A 23,609-nucleotide genomic window follows, 5' to 3' on the forward strand; every position below is an offset into this window, starting at 1 on the left:
CGGAAGAGAGTCGTTGTCATTAACTGGTCAGGGAAAACGCCTTGCTAGTTGTGGGAGCCCGGTTTGAACAGGCCGGGCCGAGGCACCCGATAGACATCCAGGCTCAGGGTTGAGCAGACGCCGGTCCGACGGGTCTGCAGTGCGGAGGTGCGCGGGCCGCCATCCCTCCTGGCGTTGACAGCCACAGTTTGCTGGGATTATCTAGCTCTGCGCTGTGGCCTGCGGGAGCCACCAGCCTCCTGTGGCTACTGAGCACTTGAAATTAGTGGAGGGACGCCTGGGGGCCCAGTCGGTTAGGCCTCCGCCTCAGGTCACAGTCTCACGGTTCAGGGGTTCGAGCCCCGCGTCGGGCTCTGTGCCGACAGCTCGGAGCCTGGATTCCGTGTCTCCCTCTCTCGGCCCCTCCCGCACGCGTTCTCTGTCTCTCAAAAATAAATATACATTAAAAAAAAAAAAAAAAAAAAGAGTTTCCAATGAGGGGCGCCTGGCTGGCTCAGTTGCAAGAGCATGGGACTCCTGACCTCGGGGTGGTGAGTTTGAGCCCCCGCCTTGGTGTCGAGATTACGAAAAATAAATTTAAAAAGTCCAGTGAAAATTTAGTGTCCACATTGAGAGATGCTTCAGGTGTTCAATGCAAACTGGATTTCGAAGGTTTAGTACAAGAAAGTAAAGTATCTCAATAATTTTTACATCGAATACCAGGTGCCCCTAGGGTTAATGTAGTCTTGAAATCAATCTCGCTGTTTCCTTTTTACGTTTCCAACCTGGTTCCTAGAAAATTGATTTTATTTTAGATTCTATTTTGAGAGAGAGAGAAGGGGGCACAGGTGGGGAAGAAGAGAGAGAGAGAGAGAGAGAGAGAGAGAGAGAGAGAATCTTAAGCAGGCTTCTCGGAGCCCTGCTCGGGGCTTCATCCCGTGACCCGCCATCATGACATGAGCTGAAGTCAGGAGTCAGACGCTTAACCGACCATCCAGGCGCCCCTAGAAAATGCTAAAGGACACATGCGGTTCATATTAGGCTTGCGTTGGACAGTGTCCATCTAGGGAGGGACTTGGAGAGAGGAGGGGTCCACGGACTGACTGAGCTGCGGACCCCCCATAACACAGCCAGTCAGAGGGAGGGAAAGCCTGCAGAGCAGGGAGCCGGGTGGGAATGCGGGCAGGTGTGGTGTCCCACAACCCCCTGAGAGGGTGTCGCCAGGAGGACGGAGTGAGCATCCTGTCCCTTGTGGCAAGGTCGACGATGAGGACTGAGCACGTGGTCCAGCGGCCACGAGGTCACTGCTGAGGTGGCAAGAGCCTTGCTGGAGGGGCAAGGAGGGGAGCCCAGGGTGGGGCCAGGAGGAAGGGGGAGGCCCACCACAGAGTTTGGAGAGGAGCGGGTAGCTGGGAGGGAGGTGAGCTGGAAAGCGCTCCTGTGGCCCGAGAAGTGGGAGAAATGGTGGCACTGTCCCTGCCACCCGAGGTGACCGGTGGAGAGGGGACAGCGGCTGGAGTCACGTCCTTGAGGGGACAGAGAGCAGAGGCCTTCTGTGGGGCGTGAAGCGTCCACAGGACCTAGGGTAAGGCAGCGAGCTGGGGCATGGGGCCTGGGGCCTGGCGGTGGCCGGGCGGGTGGCCGGATGGGTGGGTGTCCGGATGGGTGGCCAGGCCGCTGGGTAGTGCTGTTCCAGTGCTGCCGGAAGCCACCTGATTTGCCCCTAGGTGGGTGTTGCCCCCCCCCCCCCAATCCTGCCCGCCTTTGTTTCTCCTTTGAGATTTGAGTCATCTCTAAATCCAGTGTGGGGCTCGAACTCACAACTCAGCTCAAGAGCGGCCTCCAGGGACTGAGCTGGGCGAGGAGAGCTCACCTCTTTGACTACAAAACAGGGAAGTAGCCAGGGGAGAAGGAAGTGGCATTTCTCCTTTGCTTCCTGTGCACCCCAGGGCGCCCCTCCCTCCCCCTTTCTCCTCTCCCCTCTCTCCCTTCCTCCTCCCCTCCCCCTCCTTTCCTCCTCCTTCTTCCCCCTCCCCTCCCTTCCTCCTTCGTCCCCCTCTCCTTCCCCCCTCCCCTCTCCTTTCCTCCTCCTTCCTACCCTTCCCCCTCCCCTCCCTTCCCCTCCTCCCTCTCCCTTCCTCCCCTCTCCCCTCCCCCATTCGGGCAGAGCTGGCCCCGCCCCGCCCCCAGAGTTACTTCCTCTTCTCGGGCTGTGGGCGGGGCCTGGCGCCCCACTGGACACAAGGAATTTGGTCCTTCCCATCCGCCTTCGGGGAGCGTGCTGGGGAGGGGTGCAGCTGGCAGTCCTCCACGTGAGGATTTGTGCACCCCAACGGGCGCCGCCCTCGCCGAGCCTGGAGCCCCTGCCTCGCGCCTCACTGGCCATCCGCCGTCCTACGACCCTGGGTCCCGGGGCGCTGAGCAGAGCCCAGCGCGGTGCCCGGTGCTCGGTGGTCGGTAACGAAAGGAAGCTGGGACTTGGGAAGAAGCGGCGCCTTGACCTAGCATCGGCCTGCGTGGTGGGCAGAGTCCCCCTGAGGGTGCCCTGCGCTCGCCCACCCCCAGGGTCCTGGAACAGTGGGACTGGGGCGAGGGCAAGGCTTGGAGAGATCGTGTGGGCACTTTTCCTAGATGGATCTGACCTCGGACCCCTTTAAAATGCTTGTTAATAACACCCGAGGCCGTGGATGTCCTAGGGAGGATGCGCTCTCTGGGAATTTCTCCCCAGGGGCTCGTTTCAGCCAGCTCAGGGGCCCCGGATGCACCTGCTCAGGGGCTGTGCCTCTACCCTCCCGGCTTGCAACGCACCCGCTTCAAGGGTGGGCAGTCACCGGAGGACCGGGAGGGCCTTCGGGTGAGCCCGCTCGTCCTAGGCCCCCTGGCCTGGGCTGGGGGCCTGCCTCTGAGGCCACATCTACCCAAAACGCCGGCCCCACCCTCCAGGGTGGACCCGGGGTCACCTCCCCTCAGCCGTGGGCTGCTCTATTGACTGCAAGGTCGCACACACGTTAGGGGTGGGAATTACACCGATCTGGCAGAAAGATTCTTCTCTTTCGAGTGACGCTGCAGGACTCTCGAGTGCTGTTTAGTCATTGCCCACCCGAGCGGGGAGTGATGCATTTGTAAGCCTTGTGCCAACACGGGCAAGGCATCACTGCCAATGGAATACCGACTCCCAAAGGCCTCCCTGAGACTCATAAAGTGAGTCCACGGGGAACAGCGACTAAATCTGCAGAGAGATGATTCGCACAGAACGTTTTAGGGGACCGTTGATTAGCACCCAGGATCGTCCTGCGTGTGGAAGTCAGTGAATGAAAAGTTTATCTGACGGGCAGGCTGTGTTTCAGGAAGACGCGGCTCATGCCACACGACATCAACTTGAACGGAGTTAGGAGTGTCTATGACTTTGCGTAAAAAGTCGGGAGGCAGGGACTCCAGGATGGGATGGCAGCCCCACGGTTACAGGAACCCGGGCTTCACCATTTAATTCTCATTTAATTCTTCACCGTTCTCGAGGCTGCCTCGTGACACAAGATGGCTGCTGGCGCTCTGACCCTTGCCTCTCAGTTCCCCATCGGCCCCAACAGGTGCCGGGAAGGAGCCCCGGGAAGGAAGCCACCAGCGCGGTGTGGCCACTCACAGCATCCCAGAATGTCGTCCACCACAAGGTGACCCGTGCTGGGTGTCTGTAGCAGAGAGAGAGCGCCGTGGTTCCTGGCGGGCTCCCTGAGCCCGAAGCCCGCGTTTCTGTCCAGTGGCTGGGCAGGGGGAGGGAAGGGAGGCCAGGGCCTCTCCTGGAGCCGAGTCCCGCCTTGTGCTGAACGGCCTTCCGAGAAGAGTCTCTCTGGGATGGTGTCACAAGTTCCTGGCGGTGTCCGAGCATCTGGACACGCTGAGGGTCACTAAACCGACGGGCGGACAGGTCCCGAGGCTCGTCCTTGCTGCCCCGCCCTCAGGAGGCGGACAAGCCTAAGGTTCACCTGGGTTGCAGAGTCTCGGGGACGCGACTCGTTTTTCAGGACGTGAAATGAGCCTCGTTTCTTGGTGTTCCTGTGAGTTTTACTGAGTCCAGGAAAGATCTGAGACACCGTAGGTCACCAGCCTCTCGGCCTGTGTGTGTGGGGGTGGCGGAGGGTGGAGGGAGGTTCCCCAGTCGGCTCTCTGGAGACGGGGCCTTGCTGCGGTCTCTGACCACAGCAGTTTCGAGAAGCAGTGCTTCCTCTGGGTGCCCCCCAGGGAGCCCCTGCAGCACGTCAAAGAACAGCACACCTCCCACCCAGCTGCCCAGGAAGGCGCGGCCTTGTGGAGTCAGGAACCTGGACCCCAGGATCAGAGGAGGGTTGTCATTTCTTGAGCACCCATCGTGTCTGTTCTAGACACTTGACATCTTTTTTTTTTTTTTTTATCTTTTATTTATTTATTTTGAGAGGGAGACAGAGCGAGAGAGCGAGCAGGGGAGGGGCTGAGAGAGGGAGAGACAGGATCCCAAGCAGGCTCTATGCCATTAGCGCAGACCCCCATGTGGGGCTAGAACTCGAGAACCGTGAGATCGTGCCCTGGGCCGAAACCAAGAGCCGGACACTTAACTGACTGAGCACCCCCCAGGCACCCCGACATCTATTTCTTTAATAATAACTTTATCGGGGCACCTGGGTGGGTCAGTCGGTTGCACGGCCGACTCCTGACTTCAGTTCAGGTCGTGATCTCACGGTTTGTGGGTTCGAGCCTCACATCGGGCTCTGGGCTATGGACGCAGAGCCTCCTTGGGATTCTCTCTGTCTCCCTCTGTCTCTGCCCCTCCCCTGCTCAGCCTCTCTCTCTCTCTCTCAAAATAAAAATAATAATAGTAATCACTTTATTGAGTCGTGTTTTCCATGTTGTCTGATTCACTCATTTCGAGTTTACACCCCAACCAATTTTTAGTAGATCGCCTGGCCGCGTGCCCGTCACGGTGGGTGGGTTTGTAGAACGCGTCTGTGGCGCAGATAAGATCCCTCACGCCCCTTCTCTGTTGCTCCTGCTTTCTTCCTGCCCCAGACAAGCACTCATCTATTTTCTGTCTCTATAGATTTGTCTTTTCCGGACATTTCACATAAATCAATTCTACGATGTGCTGTCTCTCACGTCTGGCTTCTTTCCGGTGCAGAATGTTTCCAAGGCACATCGTGGCACAGCATGGTGTCATTCCTGCTTCTTGCTGGGGAGCCCGGCTGGCCCCCGCTCCGCCTACCCATCCAACCAGTTGAGGGTGTTTCCAGTTTTTGACTCTTGAGTAACGCTGCTAAGAACGTCTGTGTGTAGACAGTTCCACTGTGTTGTATTTCTAACCCTCCCGATCCTGTGTCGTGGGTATGATCGTCCTTGCTTTGTGGATGAGGACACTGACGATGACAGAGACTCGGTGACGCATCCACGGGCACACGGCTGCCATATTTTATCCGTTCTAGGGAGTCCTTTTTTCCCCCTTATTCTTCTGTTTCTGAAACCGGGATGCATCTTATGGTCAGGGCCTTGTCATAGCTATTTGGCAGCTTGTCCCCCTGGGGGACGTGGCTCGTGAAATGTTAGTATGTTTTGCAGTCAAGGGTTTGGAAGTTTGTTGAGATGTCGCACTAAGGGTCACGCTGAGCCAGGATTCTTGGTGGCAAGTGACAGAAATGCAACTTGGGGAGGAATGCACTAGCCCGAGAGTCGGGCAGGAGCCCGGGAACAGGTGGGGGAGGGGCTCCGGGGACTCGGCACCGTTGGGTCTCTGTCCATCTGTCATCTCTGCTCGGCTTTGACAACAGGCTCTCTTCCCCCGTAGGGCAGCCCCTCTTTAGAGTCCTGCGATTAGGTCCCCGGCAAACTTCCCTTCCTGCCTTTGTGGGTGGATCGTAGGGAAGGACTGATTGGCCCTGCCTGGGCCACGTGTCCCTCTCTGGCCCAATCACTCAGGTGTGGGGAATGGGGTCCTCCACACGGCCCCACTCAGTGCCACTGCAGACCGCCCAGACTGAGGGGTCTTTGGAAAGACTAACCAAAGCGTATGGTTCATTTATTGTGTTGCGAGGTAATGTTCTCAAGAGGTTAATTACACCTCCCAGAACTATGTTGTTTGAAGGATTTAATAAAGCAGTGAAATATGCACGTAACACACGAGGTGTAATTATGCTTAAGCTGCTCATCAAGTAGAGATTTGTTTGCAGACAGTTCCCTAGTAGAAACAGGAAAGAACCGTTTAGGATTGGCCACGTTGGGTTTAAGCCCCACGGCACCTGCTCCTTGGTGTTTACCGAGCCCTTTGAGCCCTTTGAACCGCGTACCGTGGCCTCCGCGTCTCCCCCGAAGGATCGAGCGCCCTCCCGCGTCAGCCCTGTGCCTCTCCTTCCTTTATCTGGACTGCCCTTGGCCCCACTTCCGTCTCCCCGGTTCTGGCCTTCGATTTCGGTCTCTGTCTTCGCAGGACCCTTGCTCACAGCTCCTTCTGAAGGCTCTCTCTCCGCCTTCCGATTTCCCGCGGCCCTCTCGGTGGCACCTGCTACGCGGGGCTCCTCACAGCAGGTGAGTGTCCAGCTATGTTTCCTGCCTGTGTTTTTCCTGTCCCATGTTAAGGAAGCAGACGGGCTCTCCTGTGCCCTGCGTCTCAGCGATGGTCACCTCACCGGGCTTGAGACACTCACTTCCGGTATTACTTGGGTGGAGGCTAAGCTGGGGTAACTGAGAAACCCCGAGACAGCGACTCAGGCAAGATCGCGGTTTCTTTCTGTCCCAGGCACTGATGAGGGGAGAGCAGAGCGGCTCAGGACGGGTCCGCTGCTGTCGTCCTTCAGGGACCGCGGTCTCCTGGGTGCAGTGGTCCCTCCACCCCCTGGAGGGGTAGAGGTCGTAAGGTCAGCCCATCTGTGTCCCAGCCCGCGTTCAGGCACGTGCCCCAGGCCTGACGTCCGCAGACTGCGTTACATCCGCTCACACCCCGTCGTCTGGGATGGAAGCAGGCAGATGTAGCTCGCTCCCAGGGATGCGGCCCAATGTGGTCCCGCCGCACGGGCTAACCTGAACTGGGCCACGTGACTATAGAGGAGGGGAGAGGGTATTGGGGACACACCTGGCAAGGTAGTAAGTTACCTTGTCCTTTCTGGCCTTAGCTGGGTGCCCCGGTGGGGGCGGGGGGACACGTGAGGCCCGGAGGAGAGAGCCGGGGACAGAAGAGGGGTCCTGCTGTGGTTGCCTGTTCTGCAGAATGAACGCCCCAGGACTTAGCGTCAAGTTATTTTGCTCACAAATCTATTTGGGCAGGGTTTGCCGGGGACAGCTGGTCTCTCCTCTGTGGCATCGGCTTAGGCCTGGACTCAAAGGCTGGGGGCGGAATCACAAGACAACGGCTCGATCACATGCTGCTTGCTGGCTGGGACCTCAGTTGCACCTGTGGCCACGCACCTGCACGTGAACCTGCCACGGGGCTGCTGGGATTTCTCCCCACCTGGGGCCTGGGCCCCGCGAGCAAGCGTCCTTCCCTGAAGAATAAGTATGTAAACTTTAAGTTTTTAAATTTTATTTATTTTGAGAGAGACAGAGACAGCGTGAGTGGTGGAGGGGTAGAGAGAGGGAGAGAGAGAATCCCAAGCAGGCTCCACGCCACCAGCGCAGGGCCGGATGCGGGGCTCGATTGCACAAACCACGGGATCGGGACCTGAGCGGAAATCAAGAGTCAGAAGCTTAACCGACTGAGCCACGCAGGAGCCCCGAAATAGAACCTTAAAAAAAGAAAGAAAAAAAAAACAAAACAAACAAATAATTAAACTGACCTAAAAGATAAAGGGACCCGTTCGTGCATAGTTACCCTAGAGAAATGAAAATTTATATTCACGCAAAACCTGTACAGAAATGCTCACGGAAACTTCCGGAAGTCCCCGAAGACCAGTGACCCGTGGTCAACCACAGCCAGGATCAGATGGTCCTTCTTGTGACTCAGCCTCAGAAGGTCAACGGTAGCCCAGTGCTCAGTCAGGTACGCACGTCACCTCACCACGGGGGCATCTCATCGTCTTACATCGTCAGAAGATGGGGGCGGGGGGGAGCACAGGACAATAAGATATTCTGAAAGCAAGAGAGAGAGAGAAACCGTTTGCACATGCCTGTTATTACAATACATTGTAATAATCATTCTGTTTGATCATTAGTTACTGTTGTTCACCCCTCGCTGTGCTTAGTTTAGAAATTAAACCTCCTCGGAGGTGTGTGTGTACCAGTGTGGGTGGGGCTCAGAACCAGCTGAGGTCTCAGGCGTCCCCTGGGGGTCTTGGCAGGCGTGCCCCAAGGATAAGGGGCGGGGGACGGCTGTCTGCAAATTCAAAAACCGAAATGCAATTGTGCTTTCCAACAAGTGATGCTAGAACAGCCGGACATCCGCATGCAAAAAAGGGGACGCGAGACACAGACCTTCCAGCCTTCACCAAAGCGAACTCTCGCAGGATCCCAGGCCCAAATGTACAATGTGGAACTAAAATTCCCAGAAGTTACCCTTAGGAGCATGTCTAGCTGACCTTGGGTCTGGGGACGACTTTTTATTTTATTTTATTTTTTATTATTTTTAAATGTTTTTAATTTTTTTTTTTTTTTTGAGAGCGAGAGAGAGAGAGTGTGAGTGGGGGAGGGGCCGAGAGAGAGGGAGACACAGAATCTGAAGCAGGCTCCGGGTTCCGAGCTGTTGACACAGAGCCCGACATGAGGCTCGAACCCACAAACTGGGGGATCACGACCTGAGCCGAAGTCTGACGCTTAACCGACCAGCCAGCCGGGCGCCCCTGGTGACGACTTTTTAGCTGCAGCATCCAAGACGTGACCCATGAAAGAAATAATCGAGAAGCCGGACTTCATTAAACTTAAAACCTTCTGCTCTGGGACAGAGATGCTATCAAGTGAACGAGAAGAGAAACCCCAGATGGGGAGAAAATATTTGCAAAAAAAGACGCATCCTAATAATTACTTCTCTATTTCTTGACTGGAGGTCTTTCAATAAATGAGAATTTATCAAGGGGCGCCTGGGTGGCTCAGTCGTTAAGTGTCTGACTTTGGCTCAGGTCATAATCTCGGAGTTCGGGAGTTCGAGGTTCGAGCCCCGTGTCGGGCTCTGCGCTGATCTCTGCTTGGGAGCCTGTCTCTCCCTCTCTCTCTCTGCCCCTCCCCCCTCTCAAAATACATAAATATAAAAAAAATAATAATAATGATGGTGGACCCATAGCATGTACAGCCCAAGCATGAACCCTAAACTGCAGCCTTCGGGCGATTGCGATGTGTCAGCACAGGGTCACTGACTGTAGCAAATGTCCCACTCTGGTGGGGGGGGGGGGGGTTGACAGTGGGCTGAGCTATGCAGCAAACGACCGAGGCCGTGCCTGTGTGGGGCAGGGCTGTAGGGGAACCCTTCGTACATTTTGCTTAATTTTTCCGGGAGCCTAAAACTACTCAAAAATGCAAAGCTTAGGGGCGCTTGGGAGGGTAAGACGGTTAAGCGTCTCAGTTCAGGTCTTGATCTCAGGGTCCTGAGTTCAAGCCCTGCGCTGGGCTTTGTGCTGAGCAGTGAAACCAACTTTAGATAGATAGATAGGTGATTGATAGATGATAGATAGATGATAGAGAAATGAAAACAAAGCCTATTGGGGTACCTGGCTGGCTCAACGAGTGGGGGATGAGACTCCTGATTTCGGGGTCATGAGTTCGAGCCCCATGTTGGGTGCAGAGCTTACGTAAAAATGAATAAGTAAGAAAGCCCGTTGAAAACAACTAAAAAATAAATAATTAGATAAAAAAAACATCGTGGCAGTGTATTAACTTAATAACTGAGCAGTGCAGAGGTGGAGAGGGCTTCCAGAGGTTTCTGATGTCACCAAGGCCCTGGCTACTTCTCTCTGCCCCTCTCTCATTCTTCGTGCTTTTGTTAGCTTGCTTCCCACGCCGACGTCCCTCGCGCGGAGCAGGGCTCACTTCTGTATGCAAGGGCATCCTGATGGAGAAAGAATGTTTTTACCCTAACATTTTATTTATTTTTTTAACGTTTATTCATTTTGAGACAGAGAACACGGGCAGGGGAGGGGCAGAGAGAGAATCCTAAGCAGGCTCTGCACTGTCAGTGTGGAGCCTGACGTGGGGCTCAAACCTACAAAACCGTGAGATCGTGACCTGAGCTGAAACCAAGAGTCAGATGCTCAACCGACTGAGCCCCCCACCCCGGGCGCCCCAAGTCCTGGAATTCTTATGGGGCGTGTTTAGTTTAAATGCCTCCTCGTGACCCGTTTCCTTGGTTGAGAGACGACAACGTGCCCCTGGCTTCACCTGCGGTCACTTAGAGACAGCTTCAGGCTGGGTTTGATTTAGGGGCGCAGCTCTCCCTTTCGGGGCCTGGTTTGTTGCTCTTGCTGTTTTCTGCCTCAAATCTGGTTTCGACTCTCTTAACTTTCCTCCGAAAGCTGGCTCCCTCTCATGGTCATGGCAAATTCGTCAGCGTCTCTTCTTTGGCCGTGGGGTGGGGGGCTGTGTACGTGTGTGGGGGCACCTGTGGAATCTGTCTCCAAAGAGGGAGAAATCCTCATTGTTTTCTCAGAAGGTCCCATCGGGGGCGCCTGGCTGGCTGGGTGGGTGGAGCGTGTGACTCTCGGTCCCGGGGTTGTGAGTTCGAGCCCCACGCTGCGCGTGGAGATTACTTAAAAATAAAATCTGAAATGCAAAAGTTCCCATCAAATATCCTCTCCACTGTCATCGGCTCCAAATGAGTCACACAGGCCCCTGCCCCGAGCCCAAGACTGTGCCGACGTGGGGACTGTGTGGGCAATGTTGGCCCCGAGCCTTGATGTCCACCTCCAGAGCCTGGACACAAGGCAGCTTTCCGCTGGGGGCGAGGGGACAATGGGTCCTGAGGGAGTGACCCCACGGTCACCTAAAGAAGGCCACCCTTCCCACACCTACTGCCGTGTAAGAAACCCCCCAAACTTGGTGGCACAAAAGAACCATTTGTCTTGAAGGCAGATGGTTCCTGCGGGGCGGGAGTTTTCAAAAAGAAAAAAACAAACCCACAGTTTGAGTTTGAGCCCCGCGGCGGGCTCTGTGCTGATGGCTGAGCCTGGAGCCTGCTTCGGATTCTTTGTCTCCTTCTCTGTTCCTCCCCTGGTCACGCTCTGTCTCTGTCTCTCTCAAAAATAAATAAACATTAAATTAAAAAAAATTTTTTTTAGAACAAACCCACAGTGAGGCCGCTTGTTTTTACCCCGAGATGGCTGGGGCTCCGGGCTGGGGGTGACCTGGGTCCCGTAAGCCTCCGTCGCTTACGCCTGGTCCCAGAAGAGGGCTCTCCTGGGGCCTGGTCACTTCAGGGGCGTCAGATTGCCTACCCGGTGCCTCGGGCTCTCACAAGGTGCACCTTGCGTCACTGTCCGTGGCACAGAGTCACTTCCGTGGCTTTCCGCTGACTACAGGAGAGCCGTGAGTCCATCCAGGTTCGGGGGATGGTAACTAGACCCCCCCTCCCCCGATGTGGGACTGGCATTAGTTCTAGAAGAACCTAGGGTGGCCCATCTGGCATAACAGCCGAAATCAAATTTCTGCCCACCTTGGTGGCCAAGGGCTCAGAGTCAGATTTCAGCTGGTTCCAAGAAACAAGCACTGAAAAGTGCGGTCAAACAGCTGTGCCCGTCCTGCCCCCCCTCGCCCCTGCGAGCGTGTCCCCAGGGGGGACTGCAGGGCCCTGGGTATTTCAGGGAGCATTCAGATGGAAACTTCTTATTTTCAATCAAGTATTTGTTTTACTTACACACAAGGAGAAATACAATCAGTCCATCCCAGACGCCACTGCTAAGGGTGAGGTTGCGATCATGCAGGTAAAAAATTGGGGGTCGTTGTAAAGAAATACAGGAGGCCAGAGTTTCGAATGAGGACCGGAGCAAACGAGAAGGTTCTGCGGCCAGGGCAGGGGGCGGGGCAAGGTCCTCTTCTGTTTGGACCGGGTGATGTAGCAGATCTGATAATCCTCGGGCCTGGGGGCGCCTTGGGGAGGGGGTGGTGGGGAGGCTCAGTCGGTTGAGCATCCGACTCTCGATCTCGGCTCAGGTCATGATCTCACAGTTCGTGGGTTCGAGCCTCACATCAGGCTCTGTGCTGACGGCGCAGAGCCTGCCTGGGTTTCTCTCTCTCTTTCTCTCCTTCAAAATAAACTTAAGAAGAAAAGAAAAGAAAAGAAAATTCCTGTAATCAGCTGAGAGGGAAAGAATTCGGGTGTAGTTTACGGATGGTTCCGCAGGAATGGGCAGCAAGGGGACAGAGGCAGCCCTCCAGCCCTCGTCCGGGGAAGCCCTGGCGGACGGCGGTGACAGGGATCCTGCCCCGGGGACAGCGCTCCGAGGCACATTTGTCTGGACTGAGAGACGGCCAGAAGTGTGGATCCGCACAGGTCCGCTGGGGGGGGAGGGGAGGGAGGGACTATGGTGGGCACTGGTGACAAGGAGGCCGGGGGAAGGACCCGACGGGTCTCTCCAAACGCACAAGGCATGTCAGGGTACCTGTGTCCCACGCGACTGCCCCCTGGAGGGTATCCACTGCCGAAGAGGCTCCTGACCGGTGAGGAAACTCGTCCTCTGGGCATCAGTCAGCGTCTTGTCCCAGGGACGAGGCAACTGAGCGGCTGTGGTGGCAGGTGTGGGGCTCTGCGTGGCCTCCCCTCCCCAGTGCCGACGGGGCCACCTGCTGTCCCTTTGCCAGCGGCGGAGACCGACCACGCGGGGCCCGGCCAGCCTCCTAGCAGCAGGCTGATGACACCGGTCCCTTCCCCTTGTGGAAGGGGCAGAGATTTGTCCCCCGCGGATTCTACCCAGATCCTGGACACGGAACTGCCCTTCCCGCCCAGAAGGGGTCCCCCGGCACCACTACACACAGGCCTGCCTCGCTCATGTCCTAACCTTCCACGCGACACTGCTTCCGATCAAGGAAGTCGCTTCACATCCGAAGCGCAGCAGCAAAGGGGCCGATGTCCCTGGAATTAACTGGTTTAACCACACACTCATCACTCAGAAGCAACTGGCCTGATAGACTGACCCAGTTGCGGGGCCTGTGGGGAGACACCACATTGAAGGGTTCCAGCGGAAGCTGTGGAAGGGTTCCTGGCTTCTGGGGTCCAGCGGAGGCTCTGAATCAGAGCCCACTGTGTCGTGCTGTCCCTCCCGCGGCCACAAAACTCGGGCCTGGGCAGGAGGGGGCGGGAGAGCCCCGGACACCCCACGCCTGGTCCCGAGACAGAAGTCACCGCAAGTGTCACAACGGACATTTATTTTAAAGGAGTCTTGGGATGCCTGGGGGGCGCTCCGTGGGTTAAGCGTCCGGCTTTGGCTCAGGTCACGATCTCGCGGTCCGTGAGTTCGAGCCCTGCGTCGGGCTCTGGGCTGACGGCTCGGAGCCTGGAGCCTGCTTGGGATTCTGGGTCTCCCTCTCTCTCTGCCCCTCCCCTGTTCATGCTCTGTCTCTCTCTGTCTCAAAAATAAATAAACATTAAAAAATTAAAAAAAAAAAAAAAACCACAGGAGTGTTAAGCACGTAAGAAAAACTCGTTAGCTAGTAACGGAAAGGTAAGGAGAAAACCGTGAGGCCTCATGAAGGGAGCAACTGCTGGAAAAGGCCACCCTCCCAGGGCTGCAGGAATTAGGAGAATGTGGAAACTTCTCACACAGGGACCTCCGAGAGGGTGCTGCTCTGTGGGCGCTGAGCCTCGGCTGGGGGGCGGGCTCCTGAAACAGGCCCCGTCCACGCAGGGCTAATGTCTCTGGGGATGCGGCCGTGTGACGAGGAGGCCAGACAGACTATGAACCAGGTTGAACACTTCAGACTGGGGGTGGCATGCCCGGGACCTGGAGGCCCAAGAAGGAACCCGGGAGGCCCACGGGGGAGGAGTCCCCTTGGCCTCCTGCCCAGTGCTCCCAGTGGAGCCTGCTGGGGCAGCTGGAAAGCAGGAGGTTCGGACCCGGGCCGGGGCAGAGACGCCCTGGTACGGTCCCCATCGGTCCAGCCGGAAAGCCACCGCTCACCGGACCTGAGAGTGGGTCCGTGTCCGTCCTCAGCAGCCTCACAAAACCTACTGAGTATTTCACCCCTTTCCTAGATACCGTATCTGGGGTCATTCTCCTGCCAAAATTGAAGGCGGTCAAGGTTGCTTTGCAATTCTGACTCTGCCCCTTAATGGCTGTGTGATTGGGGCCTGTCATCTCACCACCGGCAGCTTCAGTGTCCCTGTCTCGGAAACAGGGGGGACAATGCTTATTTCCCGGGGGGGGGGGGGGGAGGGTGGCTGTGAGGGCTGCGTGAAAGCTTAGCACGGTGCTTGGCTCGTGGTGGAGAAGATAGTCAAGCACATCTCTGTTCACCCCGAATACGAGGCCAAATCTCCCCCTGAAAGGGGTTTGTCAACCATTTTCAACATTAGGTTCCTGGGTCCCCGGAAATCTGGGTCTCAGCCATTGCTCTTTACTCCCCCAGAGTGGGAAATACTTCCTTGGTGCCCCCCGCCCCTCCCCGCCCCCCCCCCCCCCCCCCCCGCCCCTGCAGAGGGGAAGGGAGGGAGGCTCTGGGGAGATCCTGGGCTGAGATCCCCAAAGGGAGGAAGCACCTTCTGGCTGGATGTGCCCTCTCCTTGGAAAAATAGCTTGATTCTGTCTGGTTGGGGGGCGGGGAGGGAGTCTCTGATGTACAAAATGGTCCTGTTAAGACCTCTGGGCAAGGCTGCCTTGCAGGTGATGCTTGTGCTGGGGTCCCTTCCTCCGGCCTCCCCACGCCCTCTCCCCAGACAATGGGAGCTGAGCCTTTAAGGCGCCCTAGCCCTTGGGAGTTTCCACCGTGGGACTGTGGAAGGCCACCTATATACCCGTCCACCTTCCCTGACCCCAAGACTTGGCTTCTCCAGGACTTGGGATTCCCTCCTCCCCTGGGGCAGCTCCGCAGGCCTTGGGGTGACCTCCTAACCGACCTCTTTGCCGCAACTCCGCAAGCCTGGTTCCTAAGTGAAATCTGATCCTGAGCCCGAGCGCGGCCGGGTGTTTCTCTCTGGTCCTGACCCGTGTAAGCCCTGCTCACCGTCGAGGCGGTCGGGAATGACACCCTGGCCAAGCGCTCAGTCCCAGCCCCTTCCCTCCCGCGTGTCCCCGTAGGACGAGCCTTCTCCCGACCAGGGATCTGGGGGCCGCCGGGTCATCCTCTGTCCCAGCTCCTAGCAGAGGCTGAGCCCGAGGCCGCGGCCCCGGGAATGACGAAGCCGAACCCGGCGCAAGGGAGCCGGCGGGTAGGGGGAGGCTGGGGGCGGGGGCTGCCCCGGGGTTGCCCCCAGCCCCGCCGGGGGACGCGGCTGCTGGGGGCTCCTCCGCCGCCGAAGCGACCATTCTCTCCCACCTGCTCGGGACGCGGCGAGCACTAAGCAGCTTTGTCTTCCGAGGGGCCGCGTGCCGGGCGCCCTCGGCAGGAGGCGCGGCATTCTCAGGGCCGCGGCTGCAGCTCGCGGGCCGGGGTCCCGAACCTGTGGCCGGAGGGGCTGCGGGGACAGCGAGCCCGCGTCCAGCTCCGGGCGGCCGAGGCCCACGGTCGCGTGGGAGACTCGCTCGGGGCGCGCTGCAGGGCGGAGCGCTAGGCGGGCGCGCAGCGGCCGGGACTCGGAGAGGCGTGTTCAGGGGCGTGGCCTGGGACCTGGCGGGAGCGCAGGGGCGTGGTCTCGGAGGGCGTGGTCTGAGAGGGCGCGGCGAGACTCTCCAGGGGCGTGGTCTCGGGTGCTGCGCTTGGGAGGGGCGTGGCCCGAGGACGCCCCGGAAGCCGGAGGGCGTGGTCAGGGAGGGCGCGGCGGGATCCCGAGGGGCGTGGATCCCGAGGGGCGTGGTCTGGGGACTGCCGCTGCAGCCCGCGGAGTGCGGGGGAGAGGCGAGGGGGCCTGGAGGAAGGCGGGGGCTGGCCCGCTCTGCTGGCTGGGTGGGGAGGTCTCCGGGACACCTGAGGGAGGGGAAGAGGGGGGAGGGGAGACCACAGGGGAGGGGAGGAGAGAGCAGGGGAGATGAAAGCAGGGGAGGCGGCCAGGGAGTGGAGGGGCGGCCGCAGGGGAGGGCTGGGGAGCGGAGGGGAGGGCTGGGGAGCGGAGGGGAGGGCAGGGAAGGGGAGGAGAGGGGAGGGCAGGAGAGGGAAGTCCGAAGGGGAGGAGAGGGGAGGGCAGGGGAGGGAAGTCCGCAGGAGAGGGGAGGAAAGAGGAAGGCAGGGGAGGGGGGGGAGAGCAGGGGAGAGGAGGCCGCAAGCAGAGGTCGGGAGACGGTTGCAGAAGCGCTCAGACGGAGAAGAGCCCCGGTGCGCCCTGCGAACGTGGGGGCGATGTGCGGGGCTGGAGGGCGTGGAGGGCCGGCGTCCCCGAGCGGAGGTGGACGGGACCCCGGGGACCCCGGCTGCGCGGAGCACTTGTCGCGCGTCCTGTCGCGTCGTGTACGCACCCCGCACGGCCGCCCTCCGCTTTGGGCCCCGCCAGCACCCTCTCCACGATCTCATCCACTCACGACGCAAACCCAAAGAGGTGCCGTCCGGAACCCCAGGGTTCTTGTACCACGTGTCTTTTACGTCTTAAAAATGCTCGGTCCTGGGCGCCCGGCTGGATCGGTGGGTGGAGCGTGGGAGTCCTGATCTCCCGGTGGGGTGGTGAGTTCGCGTCCCGCCTTGCGGGTGGAGATTCCTCAAAAGAAAGAAAGAAACTTAAAAAGAAAAAAAAAAAGAGGCTCACTCCTAATAAGCCCCATGAAATCCCTTCCTGCCTGTCCCCGTGGTCCCTGTGTTTCAGACTGGTAAACTGAGGCTGGTGGAGGTTACGTGTCCCGCCCGCGGGTATGGGCTAGGCCGCCTGCATGTGCCGCAGTGCACGCGTTGGTGACAGCAAAAGGATGCCACCTGGGGGTCCAGACAGGACGGCTCCCGCGAAGCGGAACCAGGGACGCGACGGAGACGCGGACCGGGCGGGGCTGGGGAGGTGGGAACGCTCTGAGCCCGGGTTCTGCCATCTCGGCGGCGCACACGGTGGCGCTCGGCCCCGAAGGTCCCCGGGAGAGCCAGGCGCGGTTAGAGCGAGCAGGTGTTCGGCGCTCCTTACGTCCTTCCCGCCGCTGTGACAAGTTGGGCGGCGGCGTCTGAGGCCTTGCTCCTGAGCGAGTGGTTGCCCTGTCCCAAGGTCCCCCTGGGGCTGGGGCGGTGAGCCGCCCGGCGGGCGTGTCCAGACCTTTCCAGGCCCAGGCCTGTAATATGTGTGTGTAATATGGCCATCTCCACGCACGTACCTACAGAGGTTCTGGGGTGTGTGTTCACTGCCTTTGTTGTTAAACTCCTAGAAAGAAACCTACTACCCGCAGTGTGCTTGTTCTGTGTCACTGTAGAGCTTGGACCTTTTCCCACGTCAGCATCTATAGGTTTCTCTGCCTCGTTCTGTGTAATGGCTACACGGCACTTCTTAGTATCACTCCATAAAATTTTATTTAGCCATTTCTCCACTGATAGACATTTGGGTTGTTCAGATGTCTCGGTTATACAAAACAATGCTGCCATTTGTAGGTTTATTGTGGAGATGTTGGGGAAGCGTATTAAAACATGTGAAGAGGGGCGCCTGGGTGGCTCAGTCGGTTAAACGTCCGACTTCGCTCAGGTACGATCTCACGGTTGGTGAGTTCGAGCCCGGCGTGGGGCTCCGTGCTGACTGCTCGGAGCCTGGAGCCTGCTTCAGATTGTGTCTCCCTCTCTGCTCCTCCCCCACTCATGCTCTGTCTCTGTCTCTCAAAAATAAATAAACGTTAAAAAAAGTAAAAAAAAAAAAAACCAAACAAACATGCTCTCTCGTGAATAGTGCAATTCTCTTTCGCTTTAAAAACTCGACGGGTCACCTTTAGCCAAGTTTTTTCTTCTTCCTCTTTTAAGATTTTATTTTATTTTGAGTAATCTCTACACCCAAGGTGGGGCTCGAACCTACAACCCCAAGATCAAGAGTTGCACACTCCACGGATGGAGCCAGCCGCGCGCCCCTCTTATCCAAGTTTTTAACACTATATTATATATTGCATTCCCACACAGTCTGGGTTCTGTTTCTTGACTCTTTAGTTCCATTGATCTATTTGCTTACCTTCTGCAGCTATTAGTTTTACATCTTATAGCTTTATAATATACTTTGACATTTGTTTCAAGGAAGTTTCCAAAATTTCTTTTTTTTTCTTCAATTTTTTAAATCTTTATTTGAGAGAGAGACAGAGTGTGAGCAGGGGAGGGGCAGAGAGAGAGGGAGGCCCAGCATCCAAAGCAGGCTCCAGGCTCCGAGCTGTCAGTGCAGAGCCTGACGCGGGGCTCGAACTCATGAACCATGAGATCGTGACCTGAGCCGAAGTCGATGCTTAACCGATGGAGCCCCCCGGGCGCCCCTAAAGTTTCTTAATTCTTGCATGCATATTTTCTCTCCCGGATGAACTCAGAATTAGCACCAAGTTCCATTAAAAATCTTGTTAGGGGGCGCCTGGGTGGCGCAGTCGGTTAAGCGTCTGACTTCGGCCAGGTCACGATCTCGCGGTCCGTGAGTTCGAGCCCCGCGTCGGGCTCTGGGCTGATGGCTCAGAGCCTGGAGCCTGTTTCCGATTCTGTGTCTCCCTCTCTCTCTGCCCCTCCCCCGTTCATGCTCTGTCTCTCTCTGTCCCAAAAATAAATAAACGTTGAAAAAAATAAAAAAAATAAAAAAAATAAATCTTGTTAGAAATTTTGTTGAGATTGTCTCAGTGTGGAAGAATCTAAAATCTTTACAGTATTGAGCATTTCCATCAAGGAACATACATCTTTCTTGATTTATTCAGATCTTTTCTATGGTCTTCAAAAAAGATTTTTTAAAAATAATTCTCACACACTTCCTAAGCTTATTTTTTGGTGTGTTATAGAGAAGTGGACATTGTAGATAGAATTTTTTACATTACAGTTTTTATGTTGATCTTATAACCAACAATTAGTTTCATTATAAATTTGTAACTAGTTATTGGTAATGTATAGAAATTCTGTTGACCTTTGTATATTTTATAGCCTGCTATCTTACTGAGATCTCATTAAAACCAATAATTTTGTGGGGCACCTGGGTGGCTCAGGCGGTTGAGCGTCCAGTCCAACTTTGGCTCAGGTCATGATCTCGCGGTTTGTGAGTTCGAGCCCCGTGCCGGGCTCCTTGCTGACAGCTTAGAGCCTGGAGCCTGTTTCGGATTCTGGGTCTCCCTCTCTCTCTCTGCTCCTCCCCTGCTCATGCTCTGTCTCTTTCTCTGTCTCTCCAAAATAAACAAACATTAAACTTTTTTTTTTTAAACCCAATAATTTTGTAATTGAAACTCTTAGGCTTTCAGGATAAGTATTATTTGTTAATAATAATTTTATAACAAAACTAGCAGTGAATATTTATTGAGCATTTACTACGTGCCCGAAACAGTTCCAAGCACTTGCCATGTTTTGATTCATACAATCCTCACAACCCCAACAACACATAGAAGAGACTCAGTAGCAAACAATCATTCTATTTCTCTTATCTTACAGGGAGAAAAACACAAACCAACCAACCCGCGGTCCTGTTTTCTCTTTAGCTACTTTCCATCTCCTTGCATTTTAAGCAAAACTTCTGGAGTTCCCTATTCTTGCTGATTCCAATTCCTTCCCTCCGATTCTCTTTTTATTTATTTTTTTCAAGTCAGCTCTAAGCGCACTCAACGTGGGGCTCGAACTCACCACCCCAAGATCGAGAGTCGTGCGTTCCATCCAGCCAGCCAGGCGCCTGCGAGTGCAATTATTTTGATCGAAGCCCCGGTCTCTTCTTGAATCCATTCCCATCGGGTCTCGCGCCCTCTATTTCACCAAGACTGTTTTTTTTTTTAAAACTTTTTTTTTTTTTTTCAACGTTTATTTATTTTTGGGACAGAGAGAGACAGAGCATGAACGGGGGAGGGGCAGAGAGAGAGGGAGACACAGAATCAGAAACAGGCTCCAGGCTCTGAGCCATCAGCCCAGAGCCCGACGCGGGGCTCGAACTCACGGACCGCGAGATCGTGACCTGGCTGAAGTCGGACGCTTAACCGACTGCGCCACCCAGGCGCCCCTCACCAAGACTGTTTTGTCAAGATCACGATCACCTCCATGTTGCCAATCTCCAGTGGACAACTTTCAGCTCGAGCCCCACGTCGGGCTCTGTGCTGACGGCTGGGAGCCTGGAGCCTGCTTCAGATCCCGTGTCTCCCTCTCTCTGCCCCTCCCCTGCTCCTGCTCGCTCTCTCTCTCTCTCTCTCTCTCAAAAATAAAATGGCTCTCCTTTCCTTCAGGCAGGTCTTTTTTTTTTTTTTTTTTTTTTTTTTTTTTTTTAATGTTTATTTATTTTGAGAGACACAGCAGGGGAGGAGCAGAGAGGAGAGAGAACCCAGGGCCCAATGCAAGGGCTCGAACCCACGAACCGTGAGATCGTGACCTGAGCTGAAACTGAGAGTTGGTTGCTTAACTAACTGAGCCCCCCAGGCGCCCCTACTTTATTATTTTTTTTTTTAATTTTTTTTTTCAACGTTTATTTATTTTTGGGACAGAGAGAGACAGAGCATGAACGGGGGAGGGGCAGAGAGAGAGGGAGACACAGAATCGGAAACAGGCTCCAGGCTCTGAGCCATCAGCCCAGAGCCTGACGCGGGGCTCGAACTCACGGACTGCGAGATCGTGACCTGGCTGAAGTTGGACGCTTAACCGGCTGCGCCACCCAGGCGCCCCATATTTTTTTAAATGTGTTTTGCTTCTTTATCGTCTACTTTCCCCACGAGGACTGGGGACGTTGTTTTGCTCACTTCCGTATTCCCACCACAACGCCTGGCACATAGTAGGTGCTTCCTACGTCATGAATGAGGCATGGGAGACTGGGCAAGTTTTCCAAAGTCACACCGCTAGGAGAGTGGCTTCGAGTGGCAGTTCAGCTCCTGAGATCTTTACCAAAAAAAATTTTTTTTTAGTAATCTCCACACCCAAGGTGGGGTTCAAACTCATGACGCTGAGATCAAGAGTCACGTGCTCTTCTGAGCCAGCCAGGCGCCCCTCCAGAGCCTGAACTCTTTTTAATTAAAAAAAAAATTTTTTTTAAATGTTTATTCATTTCCTGAGAGAGAGAGTGCACCAGAGTGAGTGGGGGAGGGGCAGAGAGAGAGGAGGAGACAGAATCCCAAGCAGGCTCCGCACGGTGGGCACAGAGCCTGACGTGGGGCTCAAACTCACAAACCGCGAGCTCATGACCTGAGCTGGAGTCGGACGCTTCACCGACGGAGTCACCCCGTCGCCCCCAGAGCCTGAACTCTGAACCATGAAGGCGTCCTGCAAATGATTTCCTTTTTCAAAAACATATTTTCTCCTTGACTAGAACTTTCCAAGAGACGTTTAATAGCGCCGAAAAGTGTTCACGACGACTTTAGGAGAATGCTTCTGGCCTAGGGTTTCGCCACTAATGTTATCGATTTGACTCCCCTTATCAATGGTGAAGGTACACCCTCCTGGTCCTGGTTCGTTTAGAGCCCCACGCCTAATGACATGAGGTTCAGTGGGGATCTGATCCAACAGCAGCCCGTCCGTGAAGGTCTCAGAAGTGTTAAAATCGCAAGGAAAGCGGCAACACCCCGTCCCTCTAGCGGAACTCCGGCCGATTTTCATACAGGCTTACTCTGTGCCACCCCTGGGGCTACCGTGGAAAACTCGCGAAGCCAGGATCTTGCAGCTCGTGCTAGCCGGCATGGCCAATAAAAAGGCGAACGAGGGCATTTCAGGTTTCGATGCATCCTCAGGAAATAAAGCCAAGGGGGTGACAAAAAGGCAGGTGGGCAGGGGTTTGGCTGCAGCCTAGTAAGCGACAGGTGGACAGACTGGAAGGCCAAGTCACATGGGGACTCATGAGCCAATGAGTTTAGGTGGTAGTGTGCAATGGAAGCCATTCGATATTTAAAAAAAACGGGGGGGGGGACACCTAGGGGGCTCAGGTCATGATCTCACGACTCATGAGTTCAAGCCCCACATCTGGCTCTGTGCTGACAGCTCGGAGCCTGGAGCCTGCTTCAGAGTCTGTCTCCCTCTCTGTCCTTCCCCCACTCGTGGTTTCTCTCTCTCTCAAAATAAAATTAAAAAAAACCTTAAATTTATTTATTTTGAGAGAGAGAGCACAAGGGGAGAGGGGGAAGAACGGGGCGGGGGAGAGAATCCCAAGCAGGCTCTACACTGTCAGTGCAGAGCCCGCCGTGGGGCTTGAACCCACAAACCGTGACATCATGACCTGAGCCAAAATCAAGAGTTGGATGCTCAGCCGACAGAGCCCTCCAGACGCCCTGACCATTCGGTATTTTTTTAAGTTGGGGACGTCCTGAAATGATTGGCTTTAGCAGCATTTCTCCGGAGGCTGTGTGAAGGGCCAGGGGTGGGGGTGCAGATATAAGGTGTTGCCGTGGTCCGGGTGGAAGGTGGCAGCTTGGAGTAGGGGGCAGGAGTGTCACTGCAAAGGCTCGGATGCCTTTTTGGAGTCAATGGGATTTACGGAGATGAGTGAGAGGGAATTTAGGGGACTGCTGGAGACGGAACACGTGGCAAAAAAGGCAGAGGGTTTTCCTGTGATTTCTATCATCTGTCCCCCTCCTTCCCAGTTTTGTCCTTTTTCCTGACTTGTTCCCACTGTCAGAGACTTTCCCTAACGTCTGTCACTCGCAGCAAAAATAACAACGCTGATGGCGCTCAGAGCATGGCAGTGGGAGGGTGAGGCCCTGGACGGAGTCAACTGGAGACCAAATCCTGTCTGGGTGAACTGTGACCTCGGACAAGCTTCTTCATGTAGGACATCGGTAGAGAAGGGTGACCCCGTCCCAGCTGTTGAGTTGGGGGCATTTATGCTTTTACATCCTCAGCATCTAGCAGATCCTTGATAGGGTCAAGCCTGCAAATTGGAATTTATTTCCTCTCGGGTTTTAGACTGTGCAGATCGGAGGGGAAAGAACTTGGGCACTTTCGGGCACCCGCTCACCCAAGTCTATCAGCCAGGTGACATTCGCTCCACTTGCTTAAGAGAACGGTCTCCAAATTCCTGCCCCAAAGTTCTCCTAGTTCAAGTATTCCCCTGATTTCCCAAGACCTACCGAACCTAAAATTATTTGTATCTTACCCTGTAATGTCGGGTTTTTCTTCTGTAAGACTTTAGGAATATTTTCTGGAAGCGTAAGAGGCGCTAACTGGCTGTTTTGGCAAGTTACTTTGGTCTTCCAAAGTGGGTCAGCTTGTTGAAGACGTGGAAGACTGACCTTAACCAGGCGTATGGAGTTGAGCCGCAGCCCCCCCCCTCCCCCCCCCCCCCCCCCCGCCCGTCACTTTGGGGGCGAATCCGATTGGGCACTTTTCCCGGGTGGCGTTGTCAGGTAAGGATTCCAAAGCGTAGCGTGGGAGAGGATTACCAGCCTGCTACTGAACATGAACCCAGGGACCAAGGGGCCGGCAACGGCCCCGAACTAAAACTGTGCGAGTCGTACACACCGGTAACGAAGAATAATCCTCCTGAAGTTTATCGCCTCCTTTGTAAGTAGGAATGAATTCCCTGCCTCCTCGGA

At 55.6% G+C, this 23,609-nt stretch overlaps 1 protein-coding gene across 1 annotated transcript; it reads right to left on the bottom strand.

The window, feature by feature from the left end:
* Nucleotides 1–7,736: 7,736 nt before the first annotated feature.
* LOC123586589 (vegetative cell wall protein gp1-like) lies at nucleotides 7,737–21,762 on the bottom strand. Its single transcript, XM_045455814.1, has 4 exons — nucleotides 21,714–21,762; nucleotides 15,379–16,078; nucleotides 8,208–8,302; nucleotides 7,737–8,058 (listed from the first exon to the last, which is right to left on the bottom strand). The coding sequence occupies exons 1-4, from the start codon at nucleotides 21,760–21,762 to the stop codon at nucleotides 8,000–8,002; spliced, it is 903 nt and encodes a 300-aa protein (XP_045311770.1). The 3' UTR covers nucleotides 7,737–7,999.
* Between the last annotated feature and the right edge of the window lie 1,847 nt (nucleotides 21,763–23,609).

Source organism: Leopardus geoffroyi, chromosome C3, assembly GCF_018350155.1.
Source record: "Leopardus geoffroyi isolate Oge1 chromosome C3, O.geoffroyi_Oge1_pat1.0, whole genome shotgun sequence".
In the NCBI taxonomy this organism is placed as follows: domain Eukaryota; kingdom Metazoa; phylum Chordata; class Mammalia; order Carnivora; family Felidae; genus Leopardus; species Leopardus geoffroyi.

Coding starts and splice junctions, on each gene's coding strand:
- LOC123586589 (XM_045455814.1), bottom strand. CDS start 21,762: ATGCCGGCTAGCACGAGCTGCAAGATCCTGGCTTCGCGAGTTTTCCAC. Junction 8,303..15,378: donor GCTCGCCGCGTCCCGAGCAG/GTGGGAGAGAAT, acceptor TTGAATTTGCAG/ACAGCCGTCCCCCGCCCCTT. Junction 8,059..8,207: donor TCTGAGCCCCACCCACACTG/GTACACACACAC, acceptor TCTTGCTTTCAG/AATATCTTATTGTCCTGTGC.